At 39.4% G+C, this 22,894-nt stretch overlaps 1 protein-coding gene across 1 annotated transcript; it reads right to left on the bottom strand.

Moving 5' to 3' along the window:
- Positions 1-19,973: 19,973 nt before the first annotated feature.
- On the bottom strand, positions 19,974-21,984 carry LOC134206105 (uncharacterized). Its single transcript, XM_062681800.1, has 4 exons — positions 21,766-21,984; positions 21,545-21,662; positions 20,062-21,079; positions 19,974-19,984 (listed from the first exon to the last, which is right to left on the bottom strand). Exons 3-4 carry the CDS (start codon positions 21,065-21,067, stop codon positions 19,974-19,976), a joined length of 1,017 nt encoding a protein of 338 aa, XP_062537784.1. The 5' UTR covers positions 21,068-21,079; positions 21,545-21,662; positions 21,766-21,984.
- Between the last annotated feature and the right edge of the window lie 910 nt (positions 21,985-22,894).

The following is a 22,894-nucleotide window of genomic DNA, read 5'->3' as shown; positions in this document are numbered from 1 at the left end:
CAAGGACACACAGACAATAGGAATCACGTTAATAAAGATTAAAAAAAAAAGAACACAGACAATAGCCCAGTTTGTCGAGCTGATTGTATATAAGACTATGGGTCTGTTAAATTCAATCGGAAATACATATCTTCGTACATTTTAGAAAGGTGCACAGGATTCTTCTAGTGAGCAAATGTATGCCATATATGTAGACGAAGAATAAGAAGGAATACATTTTGGCTGATACGCTCTTTCAAATGTTGGTCTAGTAATATCAATTTTCTATCTGCGTATACGCCTGGCAGATGTGGATACATAATTGAGTATCTCACTATAAAATAAATCTAAGCATTCATTTTCTAATTTTGACTAATGAATTTCTTTGAAAGTGGCAGAAATGCTGGGGTATTGTCTTATTGCCAATGGTATATGCGGCGAGAATGTGGCGATCTATCACAGATTGCCTTTTCTGTTATTGTAACACTTTTGGTCGCAAAACAGTTATTCGACTTCGAAAAAGTGAAATCAGAATTGCGTACATAATGTAAAAACAATTTAATAAAAATTCCGCGGAAAAAAATAAAAATTTCGTTTCGTTTCGAAAAATTTCGAATTAAATGAACCTTGATTTCGTATCGTTTCGAAGTATCGAAAGAAATCTTTATTTCGTTTCGTTTCGATCCGAATCAACATAGACATTTTAAATTTCGTTTCGTTTCGTTTCGTTAGGAAAAAGTGTGTTATCGCATACCCTTATTCATTTGATACAGTTAATAACCGTGCTCGAATTTTGCTGACAAAGAGGTGGTGATCAGAGTCAATGTTCGGACCTCTGAATGTCCGCACATCGATAACACCCGAGAATGTTAATTAAGCACTTCCACTGTTGTTGAATGCGACCTTTCCAAGTCGAGTTATCATTTTTGCATTCGTATATCATGAGGCCAAGACAATGATACAATTATGCGCATAATAAGGCCTCATAATATGATCTATCTTATTGCAAATTTCACCATTTTGTGTGCCTCCAGGTGTGCTCTCTGATATTCTTTCTACAGATTAGGTGCTACTGATGGCCATCCCTGTGGCAACAGCGAAATTTTCTAGCCATAGGCCGTTGTCATTGGTAGCGGAGTGAAAGCACTCCCTACCGATCATAGGACGTAAAAAAGCATCTCCGTCTCTACTAACCTGGGCGCTAGCTTCTCCGATAACAATTTCACTGTCACTATCCATAGGCTTTATCAAGACATTCATAACCCGAGCAGAGGAAAATAGTTCAATAAAAACAAATCTTAATAAGATACACAGCAAATAAATTTGACTTTTACTGGTAATGTAATCAATGAAACTAATGTGAATACAGATCATGTAATCGTTTTTTCAATGTAATTATGCGTTGAAAATCATGCACATAAACGGAGCATGAATCAAACCGTATAGATACATCACCTTACCATTATAACTACACTCTATTGAAAACAATACTTTATCCACCCAGAAAATTAATTTATAAACCATTAAGTTTACATGAAATTATGTGAACCGAAAGAAGGCCACGCTTGCGACGATCTCGGTAGAATGTAAACAAACCAACAGTTCCATCAAGGCAGCTGCAAATGCAGCGGGAAACCATAGTTTTCGACCACCGTCATACTAAAGCGAAGATTTTCCATTGCGACTACAAAGCAGCATCCGTGATGCTGCATTTCATTGGTGTACTTTATCAGGCGTTTTCTTAAATCGATGGAAAACTTCAACTTCTTGCACTTCATCCATCAAATATTTTCCCTTGACGATGCGCTTACTCAGATCATGTAAATTTACATTACCTAGCCAGAACCCGATCACGACGGGTTCGGTACCGTATGTTAGAATCGCCATAACTCAGAACATGTTACTCTTTGAGCAACATTGGTTTCAAGAAGTGAAAACGGTAGAGTGGTATCGGAACGGACTATCACTCTGCGGGCCTGAGTTCGATTCTCATGTTGACCTTTTTTTTATTTATACAGCATAAAATAGATTATGTAAATTTAAAACAACACATAAATTGGAAATGCTAAGTGATGTAAAAATAAAATAAAATGGAAATTTCTATCGTTTATCATGCTCCAATTATGTGCATGCTATTTGATGTAAATGTACATGATTCGTTCGAACTGTGTAGCAAAATGAGATATGGACATGATTGATATAAAAGATAAAAGATTAGAACACAATATCAATATTTTGCACTAAAATATCATGAGGAGATCAAGTTATGTTAGTTGTAAGAAGTGATCAATATCATGTGCTATTAGCTTATTCTTGTAACATATCTTGATGTGTAAATGATAATTCGGTGCAAATTTTTGATATTGTTGCCTATCCTTTTATCTCCATATCCTGTTTTGTTATTCTGTCCATGGCTTCTCCACGGAAAAACGTATGCATCAAATCGTCGGATTTATCGTTTGTAGGTGCGCAGATGTTTTAATTAAAGCATATGCCCTGTATCCCTAACACACAGATCCACTGACTAGTGTGTTTCCACCTCATTACTCGCTTCATCCACTGGTTCAACACTACGAAACCAACACCATGCTCTGATTTTTCGCTGCCGCTGTAATAGAAGTTCTATTTCAAAGCAGTGGTGGCGTTGGGACCTACGGCTCTGAATTCACGATCGTCGCATCTAGGCCACCGAACTTCTTGTATAGTGACCACGTTCACACTAACCTTCTGCAGTTAACGAGGTAGCTTTTGAAATCCATCATTTTTAGGATTTTTGTGTACACAAACCAACCACCACACACAGAGACAGACAGATATTTGCTTAATTTATCAAGCTGAGATGACTGATATAACTCTCCGAGCCTTCTATGAAAAACTCGCTTTTGCAGTGAAATTATAGCTTTTCAGTGTAATTGCGCGAAAGGAAAAATGCTTGCACCAGGAAACACTATCATATCAAACGTGCTCAAAATTTAAAAGTATTTTGACCAGAGAGTTGAACTCCATAATGGGAGATAGGTTCATCCGTTCGAATTTTAATCATCAAATGTCGAAATGTATCTAAGCACATATCTTATTCAGAAACTCACATATACACTGGTGTACTGGATAACCTTCATACGCCAAATTTAACAACGTCATTCAATACTGAAACCAAGTTATAATACTTAGTCCTTCAAACATTGCGCTCAATCCACTCCTGTAACAAAACATCGAATAATAATGATTTCACGTGCTGCAGAAGAACGGCGCTATAACCCGGAAGCAATCTACAATTCCGTTAAAATTATACATTCGAGACAACTATGTAGTTCGTTTCGTTATTAGACAATCACTATTACATTCGCTACTGACTGCTACTAGCCAAATCCGACAGGCGAACATCTTACAAAACTGCACTTGTACTCGTCGCCCGTAGGTACACGGTAATGTTCTGCGTTTTCGCAAACACAATGCGAGTCACCCAGCTGTAGCCCAGTTCCTTGAGATGGTAACTCTTCCCGGTCCAAGACGGACGAGCCAACACCAACCGGCAGATTAATGTTTGCTCAGCCATTACTTATGCACATATATTACGTCTGAACGCCCCCGCGCCTCACACTCAAAGTGATATACAGGATGGGGGTATAAAACCGTATCGTTGGTTGTTGAAATCATTGCTCGCCGAGCTACTGTACATTTTAGACTGGCAATATAGAATGTTCTTTATCCACACTTTTCTATCGAAAGCCCCTACGAATTGTTCCTTCTAGCAAAATTACAAACGTTTTTCGATCAAATGATATCTTGCGATTATCATACCACACAGATCATTATCATTTGCATATGCGATAGTAGTTCGCAATAATTACAAATCTTAAACCAGTCTGCTGTGCACAGTGAACAATCCTCCAGAAGGATTGCTGTGTTTCGCACCCATAATACATGGCTTAAGAAATGGCCAGAGATTTATCATCCGACTGCAAGCAAGCAAACCCGAGAGCTGTGAGTTTATTAGATGAGCATGAGGATAGGAAGAAATGAACGGCGGTCTGCTGGCTGGATGCAGTTTTGGTGTGTATGGATCAAACCAGCTCAAACCCAGCGCTCCGAAAAACCGGAAGAAGTATTCGGAGCGCTCCAAGGCGCGGCTTCCTGGATGCATAACAAATGGGAAGTGGGTTATATTGAGCACGAGAAAACCAGACGTCGAAATGTGATGTACGACAGCTGCAATGAAAACGGGTGAGTGCTTCAGTTTCTTTAACCATCGAATCCGTGAATGTACGTTTTATTATTCGTTTTACCGGCGCACGTGCCATTGGAGGGGATTGCCTCTTTTACATTGGATCAATTCCTACCTTCCGTTTGTGAATATTGGATAAAATCAATTCACCAGAAGTAGTATCAGAGCTTCTAAAAGTAGACAATGAACAAAATTGTATAGAAAAGGCTTTTTTTATTATGACTTCTAAATATCGGCTCAAGAAGGCCAATACAAAATATCATACAGTGCGCTTATTCAATACAAAAGCAATAGAAATAGGTATTACGATAGAATTTCTTTCTGTACATCCAACAAAATCATATTAATAAGTTGATAACTTCGACAGATGGGCCAACACTTTCAAATTCAATTATAAATATAATATGAAACTATTATTTTGATGTCCAGTCCAGCTGGCATGCAATAACCATCGGATAGGCAACCACAACAGCGACAGCACAATCACCAAGGGCTAAAAATTTAATCAACACATATAGTTAAAATCCAACCATGGGCCACAGCTACAGGAGGAAGGAACAATCGGAGACAGAAAACTATAGAACTACTGGCGTCGTCGATGAGTTGAGTATAGATGTGAAAAATAAAGATGTTTCTCTACATACCCATGTAGCAATCATTAGAATGGATAACATCATTCCGTTGTGTGTGGTATTTAATAAATGGATTAGAGAAAATGTAATGCATGCAGCGCTTCCTTTATCTGAGTGGTTAAATTAAAAGTTCACTAAAGCATTGGTTACATATTATTGACAACATTTGCTGTTATGTTGCAAATATTTTCAAATATCAATGCTATTGCAAATAGTTCAGAGTGTAATGGCTCAAAGGGGTCATCCACAAAGTACGTCACGCTCCTAGGGGGGAGGGGGGTTCCGAGCAGCGTGACGACTCATACACAAATTTTAGAATGTTATTACAAAAAGTGTGACGAAGGGGGAAGGGGGGTTGAAAATCGCCAATTTTTGCGTAACGTACTTTATGGATCTTCCCAAATGAAATCGACCTACCATTAAAGACTTTTTATTTGTATTTCAACAAATATTATTTTGGCTCCCTACTAAAGTTTACCGTATTTTATCCTAACCACAATATTTTCCATAAAGCTTTTTTTTTATCTTTATTAAAGAGATTTTCAGCCCTAGGCCCATAAAGCTTGATACAGATCGTGATTTATGCGTCTGCGCGTCTGCGGAGAATTGACATATCAAGTTGAAGAATATGTTTTTGGATGTGCTAGATCATCCAAACCGTCCTTAAGTCCAGAACATGCAATATACAGCCACAGCAGTAGATTTCCTAGGTAACCGTAAGGATTTAAAAAAGCCGTACGTGTGGCTATAAACTCTCACAGTGCACACATATTTTATACTGGCTCTTTAATAGCTTTCTTTGCCAAAAAGGCTAAATATAATGCAAATGTCTACTTGGGATTTTCGGCACTCAAAACTTCAATTCATATCCACATATATACAGCAACTTTGAGAAAATATTTCTTAGCAACTGTTGATGTGTAGTCCCGGAGAAAAGTATAGTTTTGATGAGCCAGAATATCCAAAACAATCTTACGATGTCTGTTGATTTCCAGGAGACGCAATAGATGTAGTTGAGTATTGCAAATTTTACGCCGTGTTCGACTTCCGTCCAAAAAATATTGTCCCACCAAAATATGTTCCCACCAGTTTTCCAAGAAAGAAAGTGCTTTTTGGGTTGTGAAAAAAGAGGCAAGAATTATGTTTTAGATTGTGCTTTCGCTTATTTCAATACAATTGGACGTGTGAGCATTTGTTTCAATACTTCGACACATTTGCAAGATAGTTCATTCTTCAGTTTGAAGAGCGATACGTGTCAAAGGTTTGAGTAGTGAAAAACACTGCTACAACTGTTGATTGCACCTCAAGGATAGTTTGGACGACCCAAAAACATCCAAACTATCTGGCGATGTATGTTATACTTTCAAAAGATGTAATTCTTACATCCGCCACATTTATCTTCTAATTTTTCACTTGCCATTTTTCGATTCTCACTTTTCATTTCACACTTTTCATTTCATACTTTTCGCTACTTGCATTTTAGCTCTCATTTCTTATTTCTCATTTCTATTCTCTATCCTTTTCATACTACTCACTTTTAACTGCCTACTCGCTCTCTTCTTATATTTAACTTCTTATTTCTCACTTTTCACTTTTCGAATCTCTCTTTTCAAATCTCATAGTCTGCACACCGTATCGAATGACAACGGCCAAAGATGCATAAACTTCGCAGCCTTCCGCGGAATGGTAGTTCGAAGCACCTTCTTTCCCCGCAAAAACATCCACAAGGCCACATGGAGATCACCTAACCAAGAAACGGAAAACCAAATCGACCACGTTCTAATCGACGGTAAACTCTTCTCCAACGTCACGAACGTCCGCACTTACCGCAGTGCAAATATTGAATCCGACCACTACCTCGTTGCAGTATGTCTGCGCTCAAAACTCTCGACGGTGAACAACACGCGTCGAAGTCGGACGCCGCGGCTTAACATTGGGCGGCTACGAGACGGTAGACTAGCCCAAGAATACGCGCAGCAGCTGGAAGTGGCACTCCCAACGGAAGAGCAGCTAGGCGCAGCGTCTCTTGAAGATGGCTGGAGAGATTTTCGATCCTCCATTGGCAGCACCGCAAACGCTGCACTAGGCATGGTGCCTCCGGATCACAGAAACGACTGGTATGACGGCGAATCTAAGCAGTTAGTGGAAGAAAAGAAAGCAGCATGGGCGAGATTGCTGCAACACCGCAGGAGGGCGAACGAGGCACGATATAAACGGGAGCGGAACAGACAAAACTCGATTTTCCGGAGGAAAAAGCGCCAGCAGGAAGATCTAAACCGTGAAGAGACGGAGCAACTGTACCGCGCTAATAACACATGAAAGTTCTATGAGAAGTTAAACCGTTCACGTAAGGGCCACGTGCCACAGCCTGATATGTGTAAGGATATAAACGGGAACCTTCTTACGAACGAGCGTGAGGTGATCCAAAGGTGGCGGCAGCACTATGAAGAACACCTGAATGGCGATGTGGCAGACGAAGATGGCGGTATGGTGATGGACCTGGGAGAACGCACGCAGGACATAATTTTACCGGTTCCGGATCTCCAAGAAATCCAGGAGGAGATTGGCCGGCTGAAGAACAACAAAGCCCCTGGGGTTGACCAACTACCAAAAGAGCTATTTAAACACGGTGGTGGGGCACTGGCTAGAGCGCTGCACTGGGTCATTACCAAGATTTGGGAGAAGGAAGTTTTGTCGCAGGAGTGGATGGAAGGTGTCGTGTGTCCCATCTACAAAAAGGGCGATAAGCTGGATTGTAGCAACTACCGGGCAATCACATTGCTGAACGCCGCCTACAAGGTACTCTCCCAAATTTTATGCCGTCGACTAGCACCAGTTACAAGGGAGTTCGTGGGGCAGTACCAGGCGGGTTTTATGGGCCACGGACCAGGTGTTCGCCATTCGACAAGTACTGCAGAAATGCCGCGAATACAACGTGCCCACACATCATCTATTCATCGACTAGAAAGCCGCATATGATACAATCGATCGGGACCAGCTATGGCAGCTAATGCACGAAAACGGATTTCCGGATAAACTGACACGGTCGAGCAAAGCGACGATGGATCGGGTGATGTGCGTAGTTCGAGTTTCAAGGACATTGTCGAGTCCCTTCGAAACCCGCAGAGGGTTACGGCAAGGTGATGGTCTTTCGTGTCTGCTATTCAACATCGCTTTGGAAGGGGTAATACGAAGAGCAGGGATTAACACGATTACAATTTTCAATAAGTCCGTCCAGCTATTTGGCTTCGCCGACGACATAGATATTATGGCACGTAACTTTGAGAAGATGGAAAAAGCCTACATCAGACTGAAGATGGAAGCCAAGCGGATCGGACTAGTCATCAACACGTCGAAGACGAAGTACATGATAGGAAGAGGTTCAAGAGAAGACAATGTGAGCCACCCAACTCGAGTGTGCATCGATGGTGACGAAATCGAGGTGGTAGAAGAATGTGTGTACTTGTGGTCACTGGTGACTGCCGAAAATGATACCAGCAGAGAAATTCGGAGACGCATAGTGGCTGGGAATCGTACGTACTTTGGACCAGAGCATTAGTGATTAATCATAGATTTAATCATGATTAATGAATAACGGGTTATTTAATCATTATTCATTAATCATAATCATGCAAAAAATAAGATTTGATCATTAATCACTACTCGTTAATCATAGAATTTTACATTTAATCACTAATCTTTAATCATATTCATAATTGTTTATAGTTCATTCATTATTCATCAATTTTAATCATTGCATACAGTGCTTTTATTCATTAATCTTAAATCATGATCATGGAATTTTTATACCTTTTAAGGCTCAAGACTCCATCACAATGTTTTGAAAATTAATGACTGTATCGCTTGTTTGTAATAGTGAGTCAGTTGGTATGGAAAAGTGCAGCAGCGATAAATAAATTTTGTTTACAACTGGGGTGGGTGGAAATGGGGTGTTAAAAATATGCCAGCTGATGCATAATGTTGCCAGACTTGACGAAATACTTATTTTATATCATAACACATGTTCATGGTTTATCAAATATATGGGTATTTACCGGTTAAAAATTTTGTATACACCACTTGGAATGTAAGAGAAGCTAACATAACATGTTTAAATATTTATTTCTGGTTTATTTGTTCAATCCGACAATCAGCAATGATTTTTTCCAATATATAAATCTGGCAACGGTGAAGAGATGATTATTTTCTTGTGTATGCACACCTTTGTTTGCGTGTTGGCGTGGACGTGGCTGGCGTATACGTTGTATTGTTCGGATTGAATGAAGTTGCATCGCGTAGATTTTGTGCTCACCATTTCACTTATTGCGCTAGTGAATTTGAGTCTTCCGCATTTTTATACGGTCGTCAAATTTGTCTCTCACTTCGATTTTTGGAAAGCAGTTTTTGACAGTTTTTGGACTTGAAGTGAAATAATCGGTAGTCAAAATTGAAGAAAAAGGTGAAACTCAGTTAGTGAATATGTTTTAGGAGTGATTAAATCAAGGAAACAGTGGGAAAAGATCAAGTGAAAAATCAAGTGCGTGTGTACTGTGTATGTGTTTGCTCCGAACGTTCGGAGTTAGTATGCGTTCGATATAAATGCGAATGTCGGTCAAGGAAAAAAGCAGTTTTCAGCATTTTTCCAGTAATATCTTAGTAATTGTTGGTTTGGATAAGTGAAAAATTAATATGAAAATGTAATGAATATGCAATGATTGAGGTAAGTCGGCAAAAAGCTCCAAAATATTGAATTTAGTTCAAAACTTTATTAGTATTAGTGCGGATTGGAATAAAATCATCGTCATCATCGGATTGATTACGGTTTATAGAGCCTTAATAACTCAATTTGGTAGAAAGGTTACCAAATTATTGATCACTATGCAAATCATTCAATTCGATTATTCATAATCATTAATCATTAATCATATCGATCGTTAATCATTAATCATGTACAATGTACATATTGTGTCAACATTTAATCACAACCGTTAATCCACAGACAAACAGACATAACACTCGTCAAATTTCCATCGCTCACTGATTTACTGGTCAATTCAAATAATCATTAGTTGGCCAATCGATCACTCGTGGCGCGCGCATCGTTTTTGCTCGAGTTTGACGTTTGCTCACTACCGCCATCTGGTTTGTGATTTGCCCAACTAACTGAAACCAACAGATGTCGTTAGTGTTTGAAGGACGATAAATTTGATAAGTAAATGTTCAATGTGTTATGTCTGTTTGTCTGTGGTTAATCGTTAATCATACTCCAATCGTTTTATTCATTATTCATAATCGTTAATCATAGTCAAAAATTTATTTATTCGTTAATCATAATAATTAATCATTGTCAAAAATGAATAAATCAATTATCATAATCTGTAATCATAGAGTTGAATGATTTAATCATAACAAAATTAATCATTCATTAGAAGCTTTATTCATTAACGCTCTGCTTTGGACTCCGCAAGACGCTCCGATCGAATAGAGTTTGCCGCCGTACCAAACTGACTATCTACAAAACGCTTATAAGACCGGTAGTTCTCTACGGACACGAGACCTGGACGATGCTCGTGGAGGACCAACGCGCACTGGGAGTTTTCGAAAGGAAAGTGTTGCGTACCATCTATGGTGGGGTGCAGATGGCGATCGGTACGTGGAGGAGGCGAATGAACCATGAGTTGCATGAGCTGCTGGGAGAACCATCCATCGTTCACACCGCGAAAATCGGAAAACTGCGGTGGGCCAGGCACGTAGCCAGAATGTCGGACAGTGAAAATGGTTCTCGACAACGACGGGCAAAAGAAGGTGAGGTGCGCAGCGAGTAAGATGGATCGATCAGGTGGAAGATGACTTGCGGACCCTCCGTAGTTGGCGTGGTTGGCGACGTGTAGCCATGGACAGAATGGAGAAGACTGTAATAAACCGCACAGGCCACTTCGGCTTTAGTCTGCATAAATAATAATAATAATGAGCATGAGCATGATTGACCGCCAAGGGTTGCTACTCCGTTATTGCCAGGTCAGATGTAATTACACAGAGAACCAACAGATGAAGTTTGGAACTAACATCATCTTCAATGTGTAAGAACTGGGAACTAAAAAATAAGCAATACCAGCGCCGGCCGTGTCCGAATGCAGGCCAATTGAGGAATAGGTAAGAAATTGTTGACGTGATACTCGCTTTGATAGAACCGACTAGTCATCTGCACTTCCACGAGAAATCACTGGGATGTTGGATATATGGGGTAGAAAGTGTGGGAGGGTTCGTTTTAGTAAATGATCTGCCGTGTATAGCGTGTAGTTTGATTCAAAACAAAAACAATTGAACAAACGCTAATTATTTTAATTATCGTCCGCACTACCCAACTGGATGCGAACTAAATTTTTATTTTCTGATTAACTTACTCACTGGCAAAAAGCAGAATAAAATTTCGACGACCGGCCGATCGTTTTGCTTTCCGCACAAAGCAAACACAAAGTAAACCTAATTTACTCAATCGCAAACTATAACACTCACCTCTATGCAATGTTTTGCTTCGATTGATCGCACATAAGAAATAACAAAAATTAGAAACACAAACGAATTTTTACGATATTTTTTGTTGCTCGCAGCAAGAAACTATTAGGCCGGCCCACCATCGGAGACACTCTCCTACTTCTATGATGCGATTTAGCGTAAAGGTTTCTTCCAAAAAAATTATAAGTAAGTTAATGCGCTTCCTTCGAGGTATTCAGTTTAAAGATCAATCCTCCCAAAAATCTAAAATTACTTCATACAAGGTGTGTACGTATCTCCAACGAATAAATCTTCAAAAGTAATGAATTTGTGAACTTGACGTCTTCGACAAAGTTTTCAGGAGAAGTTTTGCTACAACTTTTGTGAAGACACAAATCTTGTATGTTGGAAAATTATAAAAATTCATCTTACCTTTAGGGGGGTTTGTGGGGGAAATAATTCGAAGACCAGAGATTAACACGAGTGGTACGAGTACACGAAGTACGTTCAGCTAGGTGGTTTCCCCGACGACATTGATATGCAACTTTGAGAAGATGGAAGAAACCTTTATCAGACTGAAGAGAAAGTAAAGCAGATTGTACTAGTCATCAATACGTTGAAGACGAAGTACATGATAGGAAGAGGCTAAAGAGAGGACTGTGTAAGCAATCCTCCACAAGTTTGTACTGGTGCTGACGAAATCGAGATTGGGATACCAGCAGAGAAATTCGGAAACGCATCGTGGCAGGAAATCCTTCGTACTTTGGACTCCGCAAGACGCTCCGATCGAATAGAGTTCGCCGCCGCACTCCTCTACGGACACGAGAACTGAATGATGCTCGGGGAGGAGCACGTAATTGAAGTTTTCGAAAGAGAAAGTGTTGCGTACCACCTATGGCGGGGTGTAGATGGCAGACGGTATATGGAGAAGGCGATTGAACCCCGAGTTGCATCAGCTGTTGGGAGAACCATCCATCGTTCACACCGCGAAAATCGTACAACTGCGGTGGGCCGAGAACGTAGCCAGAATGTCAGACATTAATCCGATGAAAACGGTTCTCGATAATGATCCGACGGAAACAAGAAGGCGTGGTGCACAGTGAGTGAAGTGGATCGTCAGGTGAAAGATAATTGGCGGACCCTCCGTAGACTGTGTTGATGTCACGCAGCCACGAGCCGAGCTGAATGGAAAAGACTCTCATGCACTGCACAGTCGCGTCGCATCGCACGTCGCGTTTACTCTGGCTCCTAATTGACGGGCTACAGCTCTTCTTCGATGAACCTACGCCGCTTCTAGATCCTCTTTAACTGCAAAAAGCCATCATGTACGCGGCCTTCCAAGAAACATACGGCATCTTCAGGTTCTCTACTGAATATTATCTTCACTTGAAGTTCTTCCACCATACGAACAACGTGTTGATAAGCTTAACACCTGGTATAACTCGTGATCCATGGAACGCCGCCAGATGCCGTACTCCTGTTTTCCGCTGAATATTGTCCGCAGCACCTTACGCTCAAGCACTCCGAAAGCTCTCCGATCAGCCTGCTTTAACGTCCATGTTTCATGGTCGTATAAAGCCGCTGGAAGGATCAGAGTCGATGTGCTTCAGTAAAGGTGTGGGCCAAAGTCCTCTATGTCTGTAGTAGTCGAAAAAATAACGTAAACATTGCCACCCACAGTGGGTGGGCGGAATGAAACGTCACGTCTGTTATAAAAATTGTACTGAGTATGCCAGACGTGACGTCACATTCGGCCATCTTCGGCAACCCAGCTGAGAGTTTCTCTCTCAAAAGAGCGAATTTTCGTTAAACAAATACTACTTTGGGGTTTGGCCCACACCTGTAGTAAAGCACATCGGATCAGAGTAGTATACAGCGCGAATGTAATCTTCGTATGCAGACTACGGGATTTAAGCTACTTACGAAATCCGTAATAAGCCCTATTCGCACCTACAATACGCCTTTTAACCTCACGGGTAACATCATTATCGCACGTCACTAGAGTTACAAGGTACACAAATTCTTCTAAATTAGGGGCCCTCCTTAGCCGTGCGGTAAGACGCGCGGCTACAAAGCAAGACCATGCTGACTCATTGCATTGCTGAGGGTGGCTGGGTTCGATTCCCGGTGTCGGTCTAGGCAATTTTCGGATTGGAAATAGTCGCGACTTCCCTGGGCATAAAAGTATCATCGTGTTAGCCTCATGATATACGAATGCATAAATGGTAACCTGGCTTAGAAACCTCGCAGTTAATAACTGTGGAAGTGCTTAATGAACACTAAGCTGCGAGGCGGCTCCGTCCCAGTGTGGGGATGTAATGCCAATAAGAAGAAGAAGAAGAAGAAGAAGACAAATTCTTCTACAACTTTTTCACCATCCACTACCGCCACCACCAATGAACCCACGTTGATTTCCAGCGACCATATACTTCGTTTTGCTGGTATTGATGGTTAGTCTAATCTAATGTTCGTTGTCTCCCTCTTAAAAGGCACAAAAGCCTCTTCAACGGCACGGCGATCAATTCCGATAATATCGATATCGTCCGCAAATCCCAGGATCATATGCGATTTTGTGATAATGGTACCGCTTCTTTACACACCAGCTCTCCTAATCGCTTCCTCGAGCGCAAGTCGCATAGTAAAGGTAATTGTAATAATTAAACGCGCTGAAAACGCGGTTCTAGCCACTGCAGAATAGAATTTCCCTTTTCAGTATGACAGAAGCTTACAAATACTTGAAAAACAAAAAAAATATGCACCCGTAAAGCGGAACAGCTGCACACATTAATTTTGGTAATTTGCGGTAAGTGTGGCTCAAGTATGTTCACCTTTGCAATGGAAAGGATTCCAAGCATTACGTTTCGTTGCACATACCTGAGCATACACTAACTAGTTGTTTTGCCATACCGGAAAAACTTTCCCATACTTGGGATCTTTATTTGGACAAAAGTTGTTCCTCCGAAGCGCTTGCTAGCGAAGCACTACCGTTGTTGGTTTGAGGCACATGTGTGAACCAGCGGCGAAGATAAGTTATGTGCTAACTGAACTTCAAATAGGTGCTAACTCACACTCATACTACTCATACGTGGAGATCTTTGGAAAGAAAGTTTAAGAACCTCTTGTCAATTGAAATACACTCCGTAGAACTCGTAACGAATGCATTTTTAATTGGGTGAAAGTTGGAAGAATGAATTATTCTCTGTAGCTATGAATATATATTATCATTTGCTCACAGATCTATTCCTATGTAGGTCTACGCTTAGTGGTGGAAAATATTCGTTAAAATCATTATTAGGAGCAGCAAAACTGCACTCATTTATATATGTAAACGATTGGGTTATCTTAGTTCGGAATAAGTTGCATTCAACGATAAAGTTCATATAAGGAAAAATGACGAATGGAATCCAATTGATGCTATTTTGGATTATTACGATTTACTTTTAGTTTTCTTGTTTTTTTAAACACAATTAATAAAATTGCAGTTGCTTTAGCCATTTCTTAATCTTTTCAACACCCAAAAATCAAATCTTATAATAATTGTATAAAAACTGGGGGTATACAATTCTGCAAGGTTTTAATACAAGACATGTAACCTTTTTATACAGATGCTGCTTTCAAATAATACCAAATTGTTGTATTAAAATCATCCAAAATGGAAATGTCAAAATTGTACACAGTTTCTGTAAGGTTCTTATGCAGAACTATGTTAAAATCTGTCATCTGCTGGTTGGGTGAAATATTTTAATACTTTAAGTTCCATAGTGAAACCAGCCAATTGCATTTAATTACTATTCATGGTATTCAATGTTACACAAAGCATTATTTAGAAGTGTTTTCCATATTCCGGTTGTTGTTCCAAGAATATAGGCGCCAACTTTTATTTTGATTCCCATTATGCGATGACGCCACAAATTCCAAAGCGTACATTCCAACTTTACTTCCGAATGACGCATCAATACCAGCCGGACGTAATCCACAGATAGCCGTTCGCTACTGCCAAAGAGCTGTCGAAACGCTGCAGTCCACTGAGTCATAAGGAAACTTATTTCCCGCGGCAAGACAGTGGTCATTATTTTCTCGTTTCTCATTATTGTAATGAGATTCTCCTGACCACCTACCGACCAACGCGCAGCATTCGCCCTTATCGATAGTGTTAAATATCTTTTGTTGTCTGTTAAGGATCTATTCTTCCGTCCGTATCCTCCAGCTCCGCAGCGCTAGCGGATCTCGTTTCATGTTCGTTTGCTTCGCATTTACACTCCGGTTTGTATCCTTCCCAGATATCCGGAGGGAATTGACCATTTTCGCCTGGCTTTAATCTAGCGGTCTAGTTTGCTTGATGGAAAAGCAACGCGAGAATTTAGCTCGTCCTCTAGAACAAATCGAAATGGATGAAACCCAACGTCAAGATGATCAGAGAACGAAGCCCTGCAGCTACTCATTACTTTATAGCAGAATTGTAGTAGCATGATAGTTGCAACCGAGCTATTACCACCGTATCCTATGTGATGGAAGAGGCCGAATTCGATAAATCGGGCCAACAGATTCCGGTTCCGTTGATAAAAAAATCTACCCACATTATAAACCCCTTCTACGGGGTTGTTTTTGCCTTACTTGACTTGGTGATGAACTTACAATTGAGTAAAAATTCACAGTTATTTGAAAAAAAAAATTTGAAAACGAAAAATGAAATTAGTTTTGGATTCCGAGTGGCTAGCCCTTAAAGTGCTATATCGATAAATGTGTTTTTATTGCATTTTATAATGTACAAGAAAGACATCATTGGTGTGAGGTGGTTTAAACCGTTTTTTTATATTCCTCAGAAAAATCCGAGAGTCTTTCTAAGTTGATGTAAAAAATCGATATTGAGTCCAGAAATCTTTACTTAAAATCTTCCCCAGAATTTCTTCGGCAAACTCTTTTTTCTAAATTTTTTTTTTTTTCAAGAACCCAAGCAAGCTTCATGCATTGCTTTTGATTCCTCCGCCAGGAATGCCTACAAAATTTCAGATGGGTGCTTCAGCTTTCTGACACACTCCGTTTTTTCATAACTTTTAAATGCAATGACCTATCGCAATTATATTCAATGGTAATCAACTGTTGTGTAAAATTTTGTAATTGTTTATTAATGATTTTGATTCACAGTCAAACCTCTATGAGTAAGTTTTGAAGGAACCATCGACTCAAGGAAATATCGACAAGTGGAAGAGAAAATCATTGGAAACCCATAAAATATTTTTAATATGACATAATTTGCTTCCATGAGTCGATATCGAACATCTACTCAAGGAGGTTATATTGTACTGCAAAACGAACTGCTGTAAGGAGGTTTAAGTAGTGGGTTTTCTCGGGAGGTGTAAAAGGTAAACCGTCTTGTTCGAGTGATCGATTAGAAAGAACCTGTTGGTTCGTTTATTGTTATAAACAAAACTCAGACAGTGTTGCGCGCAGCGCAGACCTGCACTGTGCCACCAAAGTACTCTTTAATGGGTAAAAAAGTACCCATTATGAAGTTAAATAGTTCAACTCATTAAAAGAGTAAACAGCGTTTACTCATTAATGAGTAGTAGGCCTGTACGTCAGATTCAGGAGTAATTTTTACTCATTATGCGAAACATTGACTCACTAGAAATGAGTATTTTTTACTCTTGATGGCAATACAAAAAATATATAATAATTAATTTACACCCGATTCTGTTTTTACACGGATTTTTTTACACGGCCGTGTAAAAAAAATCCCATACAAAATTTTTGCAAAGTTGCTCCATTTTGCATGATTCGTCGAGAAATCATAAAACTTTTTTTACACGGATTTTCAAATTTTGAACTGAAAACTTTTTTTACACGGAACGCATCCCCCGTGTAAAAAAAGAATCGGGTGTACTATAATATTAAAACAAGCAACGCATTTATATGGGGATTATGAAACAGTTGTTCTTTATTTATAATTTATTAATAGTGAAAATACAGAGTCGATCGACTTTTTTGCTGCTTTGCCGAATCACGTACCAGATTGAATTTTGGTTCTCGTCGTAGATAAATCCACCGAACTTACTATGCTGGATCTATCAGAATGGAAGTACTTCCAGCAGCAGCCTCAGAATTCAATCTAGCAAACGATGGCTTTTCCGACAATAGTGGTCAGCGCACAATCCGACGTTATTTGAGTGCTACGGTAAAAAACAGTTAGACCAGAAAAGCCTTTATTTGAAAGTATCCAATTTACCTTTTACAATTCCTCCTCCTAAATTTGAATCACCGGAAGCTGCCGACGGAGGGAATTAGCACCGCGCAAGACCGCCTGATTCGGTTCAATTTGGTGGACGACGGGCATGATGCATGCAGCATAATGTTGACCTGAGGATGGAGCATTTCAATAGAGCTATGTTGCGCAAGTTGGTTTTCCGCGACAATCGAACTTTTGTTTGTTTCCCTTGGGACATACTAGCTACGTAGTCCACCCCAATCCGTGACTTCTTCTGCGGTGAGTGTACATCAAAGGAAATCAGCATCTCCAGAATAATCCCGAGCCCGACGACTGATACTTCGACTTTTCGTTTCGGGAACGGGACAAGGCGTTTGTGAACTAAAAAAGAATCAATTATTGTTCGATCATTTTAAATATATTAATATATTAATAGTAGAAAAAAAACTCTTACCATTTCTCCACCAAGAGCTTCTAAATCGTTTGTTTATTTGAAATTTAACTTGTTTTTCACCCACTAATGGGTAAAAACAGGCAACATGAAAATGGGCACAAAATGCTCATTATTAGGAAAAATAAACTACCCATTATTTTGACAGCTCCCTATATCGGTAAAAAGTGTTCATTTTTTACTCTTTAAAGAGTATTGTAGGGTTTACAGTGTGTCAAACTTGCATACACGCTAAAGTGTAATTAATCGATTTCGCGTTACAATATGTGGATAAAGTGGATAAAAGCATCGTTTCTAAGACGTTTTTCTAAAAACTTATTACAGATCATGGTTGGAAACGAGGCGTCAAACACCGTCCATCCTTAGCGACTCGTTTCCAACCATGATCTGTAATAAGTTTTTTGAAAAACGTCTTAGAAACGATGCTTTTATCCACTTTTCACGTACATGTGGCATGTTATGCTTGTACCAGACGATGTCCCCAGGCATCAGTTCATCTAAAGGATCTGGTAGATGATCCTTGTTTTTACGACTAGTTTTTAATTCATCATCAGGGGAATGTGGTACAAGCATCTGCTTATAATGCTTTTTAGGGTTAACCAAATCGATTAACATCTTAGGTGTATAAGTAAAGACTTTTTCAGAAGGAAAACTTCCCTCCATCGTCATGTTACCATTTCTATAGTTGAATAAAAACAGATTTATCTGATCTTCCAAACTCAACTCTAACATTCCTGGTTCCAACAAGAACTTTTTTAGAACGTCTTTCACAGTTCTTACCAGCCTCTCCGCCTGACCATTACTAGCCGGATTATATGGAGGACTGTTCAGTACTTTTATCCCTTGTCTTTCAATAAACCCTTTGAAAGAATGCGAGCTGAAAGGAGGACCATTGTCGGACAATCCAAAGCTATCAAATTCAAACTTTGCCCAATTTATTAGCAGGTTGTGAATTTTCTTAAACCGCTTTACCTCCACCCTTTTAGAGACACTGTCCACTACCAAAATGTTTTTAGTAGCCTCCCGATTCAAAAACTCTAAACCAATTTGTTGCTTTGGATTTATTGCCTCACTTACAACGACGCCAAAAGCAGTAAGAAAATTCGTGTCTATTTCCAGCAAATTGTTCACTTGATTTATTGATCTTTTTAACCTATAGACACCAACATGGTTGCCATACACAAGTTCTAAAAATTTTGGATTTATATTACATAAATCATCATTTGCTTTGTCATGGAACAAAGAACACACGTCAAAAAATGTAATAAGTGATTGATTTGCCAAATTTGTTTCATATTTATCAGTTTTACCTAGCCTATCAGAATAGACATTTTCTTGCGGAAATGTATCATTATTTGCTTCTCTGGCAATGACCAAAGATTTAGCAGAAAAGCTATTTACTTCAGTTATCCCAAATTCATCACATTCTGTAGAAACTGACATATTGGACTGGAACCGCGATATCAAATCCGCAAAAATGATATATACTAACTGGGTGCCAGAATCAATCAACAAAATATATTTGAAATAATTCACCCTTACAAAACAGGGAACGTCTAAATCCTTATTGAAAATAAGAAAATTGTTTTCTAAAGCTAAATCTGCTTCACAATTATTCACAGGCACACTCAAATTATTGACAATTACATCAGAAAACTTCAGATTAATATTTGCAATTCGTGCATCATTTGATTCGTCCAATAAATTGTTCACTGGCATAGAATTACCAAAAGAAAATCTCCAGTTGGGAAAAAATTCATCCAACCATGTTCTTCCTAGCAATGGAATGAACTGGTAATCGCAATCAAATATCAACATGTTTAATCGAGCCTTTTTGCCATTTAATTCAACCAATACCTCCACTTCGCCAGCAATCTTTAACCTGGCACCATTAACCACTATCAAATGTTCAAACTTTTTGATAAAGGCAGGTTGAACTTAGAATTGAACATATTTTTGCCCATAACTGTTACCGAAGAGCCACTATCAATCTCCATCTGTATAGTAAGGTGTTCAATAAATACATTTAATAAACATGGATTTCTTATTTTGTTTGTAGAGGAAACATCCATACATTCTAAGTCACCTGAATCATTACCATCCGAGTCACAATCCATGGACCTCAATCGTGTTAATCGCTCAGTCAAGCTACCCGTACTAGATGCAGCTGCAAGGGTGTCGATGTGCTGCACAGTCCCTCTCTTTTCCTGCTTCAGCTTGTAGCACTTACTCCGCACGTGACCTCTGCGCCCACAGTAGTCGCAAATACGCTGATCTACCCGTTGTTGATCATTCGCTCTGTTTCGCTGATGAGACGGACCAGCTGACTGATCCCGGCGCTGTGCAGTATGTGATGGTAAGCGAGGCCGCGGCGAATAGTGATAGCGCTCCTCCGCCGTTCGAATTTCTGGTCGCACACCAAGTCGACTCTTCACCGGACGACGGAAACCTTCAGCTAACTCCTTCATCCGCCGAACTACTGCGCCTCTTCCTCCAGTTAGAGGGTGACGATCATTCATGGAAGCTACCAATCCGATGTCATCATTGTTCGATAGAGCCCTGGTGTGAGTTGCCGCCATTTCCCACGTAGCGATAATTTTTTCCGCTTGCTCAAGCGTGAATTTAGAACTATCCTCCGTGAGGAGGCGATGTTTAAGATTGTTGTCCGACAGACCAACCAGAATCCGGTCAAGAATGAGCCGATTCTTCTGATCGCCGAACTCGCAATTCTCCGCTTGCAGCTTGAGCGTGAAAATAAAATCGCTCGCGGTTTCACCAGGCTGTTGTACCTTGGTACTAAAATTGTACCGCTGAATGAGGACCGAATCGGTCCTATCGAGCCTCTCCTTAAGCTTCTGGACTAGAGTCTCATACTCCACCTCGTCCATTAAAGCTTCTGTCGGGTACAACTTCTCTGCGACACCGAACAAATAATCGCCACCGAGAATGAACATTTGGTCCTTTTTGTCCGCATCCTTGACCTGGTTCACCTGGAAATGGACCGCTAGACGCTTGATCCAAGTGGCAAAAGTTTGGCCCTTACGGTAAGGCTCAATGTTTGGGGCTACAACAAACGACATGTCTGCCAAAATCTAAGCAAAAAAAACAATACACAATGTTTGAAACCAATACACAACACAAATTGCAAATAAAACAATAAATCGGTTCAATAATTTAGATACATTCACTGACAATTAATCAAAATAATAATGACTTTCAATGCTTTCACTGACAAACAATCAGGATTATTATTATATTGTTTTCTTATTGTGTTCTATTCCTATTGTATAATTAAATAAAGCCAAAAAGCATTGTTCACTCACTGTTCTCCAAAATGAATAAAAATTTTAAAACGCGCCTCACTTTTCTTTTGTAATTATTGCGCAACTTTTCATAGAACAAAAGGTAACACAATTAAATAATTAAACAATCTATTTAACAATTAGCATGCAACACTCTGCGCCATTTTTTTCAATAAAATTAATTAGCACTTAATATTTGGCAATAGCGGAAAGTAAAAATTAAACGCCAATGAGGACCAAAATTGTGCTACTCACCCGATGAATTGGTCAATCTCACCACGAAACAACCGATTTTCCAATGAGACCGAGGAGCGGACCCGTTTTAATTGAATTGTCGCACAATGTCCCTGCTGTGCAAAACGATGATTCACTTCTGTTTAAAATAAAAGAAAACACCATTAATAGTTTATATAAAACGCTTGCCACCACCGAAAAAAATCGCCACAGTTTAACACTTCAATTTAACACCTTTTTACCACTTTTATCTTCTGTCCTACCGATGCGGACTGCAAAAGGGACTTCCGACGGAAGATAATCAAGATAATCCCGGAGATACACTACTGTCTTCACTGCTGCTGCACCGTATCAAAATCAAAATTTTCCTCGTCGCCACTATATTGTACTGCAAAACGAACTGCTGTAAGGAGGTTTAAGTAGTGGGTTTTCTCGGGAGGTGTAAAAGGTAAACCGTCTTGTTCGAGTGATCGATTAGAAAGAACCTGTTGGTTCGTTTATTGTTATAAACAAAACTCAGACAGTGTTGCGCGCAGCGCATACCTGTCAAACTTGCATACACGCTAAAGTGTAATTAATCGATTTCGCGTTACAATATACCTCAGAGGTTTGACTGTATTTATGGAAATTTTGTGTTTTTTTTTCAATGGAACTTTTGGATTTCGTTATGGAAAATTGTTTTTTTAATTGCAATTTTTGTTTTTAAAAGTGCCAATATAGTTTCATTTCGTGGAAAAGTATGTTGTTGCTTATGCCATGATATTTTCTTCATCGAGAAATTTCTGCTTCCTCAATTGAAAATTTATTTTGCTGCCGCGTAAGTAAACATACAAAAAAATGGTTGGTGAAACTAAAAGATCGTTGGTATAATTAAGAAAATGAGTTTGTGATATTCAGCAGACAGCATAGAACCGCAGAATCTTTTAGCAAAAGAAAAGTTTTCTTCTCAAAATAAAATGTAACTTATGATGATACATCAACTCTCATATTAAGTTAGCATTGTTAATTATACATTTTGTTTACAAATTTACATTTACCTTACACACATCACAATACCTCATGTATACATACTCTGTTATAACAATACCAAATGCGTAACAAATTATTATTCTGCTGGTATTAAAATACCTAGGCATATTATACCTAAAGTATTTTGCATACAATTTTTGGAATTATTTTAAGGTATTTTATCTCTTATGCAAGCCAAGTTCATACCAATTTCTGTTATCGAGGTCGTCGCTCTGGCTCGATTTGGTGCACAGGGCACGATATTCCTCCAATCTCTCAGCTAGATATGCCGCTTCGACGGTTTAAAGTCGTATTCAAATTCCGAAAACCAAAAAAAAAAGGTTTTTTTTCATGTTTCTGTTA

The sequence above is a fragment of the Armigeres subalbatus genome, chromosome 1 (genome assembly GCF_024139115.2).
Source record: "Armigeres subalbatus isolate Guangzhou_Male chromosome 1, GZ_Asu_2, whole genome shotgun sequence".
Classification (NCBI taxonomy): domain Eukaryota; kingdom Metazoa; phylum Arthropoda; class Insecta; order Diptera; family Culicidae; genus Armigeres; species Armigeres subalbatus.
The sequence above is the reverse complement of the archived record's forward strand: the minus strand, read 5'-3'. Positions and strand labels throughout refer to the sequence as shown.